The sequence below is a fragment of the Lonchura striata genome, chromosome 4 (assembly GCF_050655825.1).
Source record: "Lonchura striata isolate lonStrDom1 chromosome 4, ASM5065582v1, whole genome shotgun sequence".
NCBI classification, from domain to species: Eukaryota; Metazoa; Chordata; class Aves; order Passeriformes; family Estrildidae; genus Lonchura; species Lonchura striata.
In genome coordinates, this window is record NC_140706.1 from 65,365,808 (window position 1) to 65,371,755 (window position 5,948).

Genomic DNA, 5,948 nt, shown 5'->3' on the forward strand with positions numbered 1-5,948 from the left:
TTGCTGGAAGATTTTGCTGTGCTTCCCCATTATTTAACCCAATTTAAATTTAACCCAAGTGAAATAAGTACTATTTTGCAAATATTGAAACGTCCATATTTGAAGTTCTCAACATACTACAGAGATTGGATAGGTGATTTTCAAACTCTAACGGTGATATTGACCACAGAATATCAATAAATAGGAACTATCAGACAAAAGTTTATCTAATACACACCCTCAAAAAGCCTCAATTTTCTTTTTCTTTTCTATTCTGGAAGAAACAAATTTACCAGCAATGCCATGCATCCAACAAAGTGACCCAGGCAGGCTGATGATCCTTCAGATTCCAGTTTTCAAGGGTGACTCTAGTTGGACACTGCTTGGAGCACTGCTCACACAGTGCTCATGTTAGGATGAAGTTCACAGAATACAGTGTTTTATTAATTTGCCTTGAAGGGGCAATTTCTTCCATAAAACTTCCAAGATTTCTCCGGGAACAGAAGGGATCACGCTGTGCTGTGCAAGGCTACCATGATTTAAGAGTCCAGATTACCTTGGCATATTTAAATAACCTTGTCATTAACAGCAAAGGAGCGGTGCAATTCCCAAGGCTGCATAAGAAAAGGATGTGTGTAGATCCAGCTCTGAAACAAAGCCCAGCTACAAGGTACTTTTGTTTGCTAGGTTTGCAGAGAGCCTTTTTCTCCTGCCCAGACCATCCTCTCCAGGATAACTGCAACAAAACCAAAACACACACTCACCAACACAACTCAGCCAAACCTGCCAGGAAGACCAATGCATTCAGCTGCTTCTACAAAACACCAGCTTACACTTTTCTACTTTAAAAACTAACAGTATAAATATACATGCAAGATTTCTTAAAAAGTGGCTATATCCAATAATTTAAAAAAAGCTTCAACATAATACCAAGCTTGTCACCAGCTGCATAGGTCATACTATCAATCCTCTTTATTTCATTCTCCTTTGAAAACAAAATTCCAAGGAGCTCCTGAAATTCATTTTTAAGAGCGCCTTTTGTATCCTTTATTCCCTCTTAAAGATAACCATGGAACAAGTAACGAAATAGCTGAAGGAAAATTAGCAGTGTTTTATTTGTCCTGAACCTAAGAATTTAGAACCTTACATTTTTACAAACATGATTTTATACAAAGTATAGGCAATGAAGTTTTCCATCCCCACTAAAGAAAAGGATGTGGCCTGAACCACGGCTGCAGCACCCCCAAGGCTGTAACTGCTCTGCCAGGGGTTCTTCCATGGCCATGGCTCTCAGGTGCTCCAGCACGACCCCAGGCACAGGCACTGATGTTTCGAGGGCTACCTGATGAGCATGGCCTAATCCACAGCCACAGAGGCTTCAGGTTTATCCCTGGGCCACAATCCCTTCTTGGGCATGGAAACAACCATGGCCACAGGTACTCTGAGAGATTCCTGCTCTGCCATGGGCTTATTCCCAGCCGCGGATGCCTGCGGGTGTCCTGCTCCTTTCTGGGCTCATCCACAGGTCAAAGATCCCTCGACTGGAGCTCACACCACTGGAGTTCCAGCAGCACAGAAACAGCAGCGATGTCCTGGCCTGGTCTCATGGATGATGGGAAGGAAAAGCAGGTTCTATTTCAGGGTTTTAAGTGGAGTTTTGATCCTGTCCCTCACAGAATATACCTGGAACAGGTGTCCAGCTGTGTGACACACAGAAAGGGTGTGCTGGGTGAAGAATGGGCAGATGTACTGGCTTTCAGTGGGATAGGATCCATTTTCTTCCCAGGGAACGGCAAAGAGCTGGGTTTGAATTCAGCATGGGAGTATGGTGGATAGCACACAGATGTCTTGGATGTTGCTGAGTGGGGCTTGCCCTCCTCAAGGACTTTGCAGTGTCACATTGGACAACCCATGTCCCGTGCTCTGCCAGCAAGGAGGTGAGACCATCAACATTCCCCTCCTCATCCCTGTGTCCTACGTAAAGAAGAATCTTCCACCCGCTCTGCTCCAGAGAGCTGGCAAGTGCCCCTAGGGAGCCCCCTCATCCCTCCTGGGGCACTGCGGAGGGCGGGGCCGAGGCAAGGCTGTGACTGCACAAAGGGGCAGAGCGCTGGCGTGAGGCAGGGCTGTGATGTCCCAGGGCTGTGCTGGCCGCAGCACTGTGACATCGCTGTGACATCACCGCGCTGTCGCTGTGTGAGACGGGCCAGCGCCCGCAGCTGCCAGTGCAGTCGCGACGGGACGTGCCGGAGCCATGGGTGACGGTGACGTCCTGCTGACCGTGCTTCTCCTGCTGCTGGCCGCCGTGGCTGTCTGGTGGGCCTTTGGCCACCGGCAACCGCGGGGCCGGCGGACACGGAGAGGGAAGTGGAGGAAGCGCCCCAGGGTCCAGCCCAGAGGCTCACGGAGGAAGCGAGGAGCCCCTGCGGCTCCCAGGTTCCCCAGGCCTCGGGCGACTCCTGGCAAGCGGCCACGTGCTCCCGCCAGCCCCCTGGGCAGCCCCTGCAGCTGCGGCTCCTGCCTGGCAGAGGCCCGGGAGCTGCAGGAACTGATGCTGCACCTCGGGGATGGCAACGGGACACGTGAGCCGCTCTATTCTGGGATGTGGCAGGCATTGTGGAAAGAACTGGAGGAGCTGCAGAACCAAGGCCACCTGCCCTGCTGTGGCTTAGCCAGCTCCTCCAGAAGCCTCCATCCCGTCCACAGGCTGCTCCCAGCAAGTTTCTCCATCCCTGGGAGAGCCTCAAGGCCTGCAAGGACGGCACAGCAGGGGAGAGACATCTCCATTCATGCAGGAAGCTCAGGCTGTCAGAGACCCTGCATCCAGCCAGGGGCCTCTGCTATCTCTGACAGCCTGCATCCCTTGCAGAGGCTCAGTGAGACCTGTCATCCTGCGGAAAGAGCAGAGCCCGTGGACAGGTCTCCCAGCTCCCTTGGACTCTGGGACTTCAACAACACAGGCAACATCCTGACCCTTGACGTGGCAAGGGAAGGCCCAGAAGTCCAACTGGGAGCCCAGACCGATGCAGGGGAGCCCGCTCAGGAGCAGCTGGCGGGGCAGCAAGCATCCTGGAGCCAGCAGTGGGCATCCCACAGCAACCAGGACAGCCAGGACGCTCTTCTGGTTCTGCCCGCCAGCAACAGCCCCAGCCTGGTGGTGGAGACGGGCCTCCAGACAGCACGGAGGTTCCTCCATCTGCAGGAAGCTGCCCCAAGACAGCCCTCGAGTGCAGCCAAGGCCTTTCTAGTAGCAGGTGAGATCTCCCGAGGAGCTGCCTGCGGCTCCCCCGGGGCTCTGGAGGGGCGCGACCAGGCCAGGCCAGGGCCCCTGCGAGCAGCCTAGTCGCCGGCTGTTTCCAGTGCCTCCGACGGCACGGCTTGAAAAAGCCCTGTCTGCCTTGCAGCCGCTCCTGGCATCCCCCTGTGCCAAGGCTCGGGCTGCAGCCCCGGCCGTCGTCAGGAGCAGAGCCCAGCCCACGCCGCCGGGGACAGCGACGGTGCCGCCCTGCCCCGCTGCCCCGGGGCTGCCGCAGCCGCCTGTGCGCGCTGCCCCGGCCCGGCTCTGCCGCTCGCCAGCCCGGCGGCTGCAGGGCGGTGGCCGCTGCCCGGCGCGCAGCAGGAAGCAGGTGAGAGCGCGGCGGCCGCGGGGGCCCGGCCCGCTTCACTCGCGGGCACTTGCGGGGGGTTCTGGGCGCAAGGCTGATGGCTTCTCTCGGCCGCAGGGCAACAGAGGCAGCGGCAGGAGCTGTACCTGTGGGGCCCGCAGCTGGGCAGCGGCGGCTTCAGCACCGTCTACTCGGGCATCCGCCTCTCGGACGGGAGCCCGGTGAGTGGCCGCCACGGCCGGGCGGGGCAGGAGGGGCAGCAGCGGGGAGCGGCAGGGCTGGAGCTCAGCCCTCCTCTCTCCGTGGCTCGCAGGTGGCCATCAAACGCGTGGCCCTGGAGAGCGTCCTGCAGTGGGACGAGCTGGTGAGTGAACGGGGCCAGCGGGACAGAGCGGGGCGTGGCGGGCAGGGAGAATCCCGGGGCGGGCTCAGCGTGCGGAGCCGCAGCCCCGCGGGCCTGGGCACACCGGAGAGCGGAGCTGGGGCCGGGCAGCGGCACCCCCGAGCATCCCCCGGGCGGGAGGAAGCGCAAGCGCCTGGGAGGCTGCGCCAGGGGGCACTGGGGCATCCCGGGCAGGGCGCAGCGCAGCCCCAGGGCTGCTGCAGCAGCAGCAGCAGCAGCAGCAGGCTGCTGCAGGCACTGACTTTCTCCTGCTCACAACCCGACGGCACCCGCGTGCCCTTGGAGGTGGTGCTCATGGAGAAGGTGGGCTCTGGCTGCCAGAATATCATCCAGCTCCTGGACTGGTTTGAGCTGCCTGACAGCTTCGTGCTGGTCCTGGAGCGTCCGGAGGCATCGCAGGATCTCCTGCAGTTCCTGCAGGAGCAGGGCTGCCTGTGCGAGGAGCAGGCGCGCTGGCTTTTCTGCCAGGTGCTGGAGGCCGTGCGGCACTGCACCGCCTGCGGCGTCCTGCACCGGGACATCAAGCCAGAGAACCTCCTGGTGAACCCGGAGAGCGGCCACCTGAAGCTCATTGACTTCGGCTGCGGCACCTTCCTCCAGGAGCGGGCCTTCACGGGCTTTGCCGGTGAGCCCATGGCCTGGGCCCTGCTCCCGGTGCCAGGCACCGCACGGCCCCGTTCCCTCCTGGGCTGCGGGCTGCGTCCTTCAGCCGGCCGCCTTTAGGAACGGGGCGGATGCCGAGCCCCAGGAGCCGGCTGCCGGCCCTGCCGACAGAGGGGGGGCAAAAGCGGCTCCCGGCCCCTGGGCTCAGCGGGCCCACAAGGGCCTGGGCTGCTCCGCTGGCCTTCTTGGCCTTGCGGAATGGTTTCGTGCCTTTGGCCAGCTGGCTGGGGGACGCGGGGTGGCCTCGGGGGGAAGTTGTGGCCACGGCTGCAGCCCCTGCCTCGGCCAGGAGGCCGGCGCCAGGCTCTGGAAGGCAGCAGCCTGCGCCCGGCCAGCACCGCCTGTCTCCCCTAGGAACGCGCGTGTACAGCCCGCCCGAGTGGATCTGGCTCGGCTGCTACCACGGCCACGCGGCCACCATCTGGTCCCTGGGCGTGCTGCTGTACGTCATGGTCTGCGGGAGCCTCCCCTTCCAGGATGAGCCTGACATCGTGCTGGGCAAGCTCGTCTTCCGGCAGCAGCTCTCTCCAGGTGGGTGTCCGGCCTCAAGCCGGCGGGCTTTGGCAGCTGGCGGCGCGCAGCTCGGCGCGGCCCTCACCAGCTCCGCGGGACGTGGATCTGCCCTCCAGGGCCGGCCGCAGGAGGGGCCCGTGCCGACGGGGTCAGCGCGGCACGGGCGGCCGGAGGAGGCGGCCGTGTCCCGCCGTCCCGCTCTCCCGCGTGGGGCAGAGCCGGTCGGGAGCCCGGCACGGCCCAGAGCCCGGCACAACATGGCCTGGGCCCCGCGGGCGACGGGGGCAGCTGGGCAGGAGACTCTGCCGGTGACCGGCGCTTTCTGCCTTCTCCCCCCAGAGCTCCAGCACCTGATCCGATGGTGTTTGGCCAAGCACCCTGCGGACAGGCCGGAGCTGGAGGAGATCTCATGCCACCCTTGGGTGCAGGACCGGCGCTTTTGATGCCTTGCCGGAGCCTCTGCAGCACCCACTTTCCGAGTTCCACGCAGGACTGAGAACCCGAAAAATAAAACAACCAACCCATTGTGGTGTGTCAAGGCTGGTCCTTGTCAGCAACTTCAGCTAAAGAAACGTCTTGGGAAAAGGGGGAATCAGAGTGCTGCCTTCAGCCTTTGTCAAGCTTTCCATGCCTGCCCTCCCGGCTGGTTCTTTATATCTTCAAGCTCAGGCCCTAGTGCGGGCAGGAGGGGCTTTGCCCAGCCAAGAAATGCAGCAGTGGAACAACAGCTGCCCTTGCAAAGTGGCAGGGCTTCTTGGTGTCTCTTGAAGCGACACACAGGTCCA

At 60.7% G+C, this 5,948-nt stretch overlaps 1 protein-coding gene across 1 annotated transcript; it reads left to right on the top strand.

Annotated features, from left to right (window-relative positions):
* The first annotated feature begins 2,233 nt into the window (after positions 1-2,233).
* On the top strand, positions 2,234-5,606 carry LOC144246178 (serine/threonine-protein kinase pim-1-like). The gene is made up of 6 exons (XM_085579549.1): positions 2,234-2,290; positions 2,849-3,233; positions 3,702-3,805; positions 3,898-3,948; positions 4,222-4,612; positions 5,503-5,606. Exons 1-6 carry the CDS (start codon positions 2,234-2,236, stop codon positions 5,604-5,606), a joined length of 1,092 nt encoding a protein of 363 aa, XP_085435675.1.
* Positions 5,607-5,948: the final 342 nt, after the last annotated feature.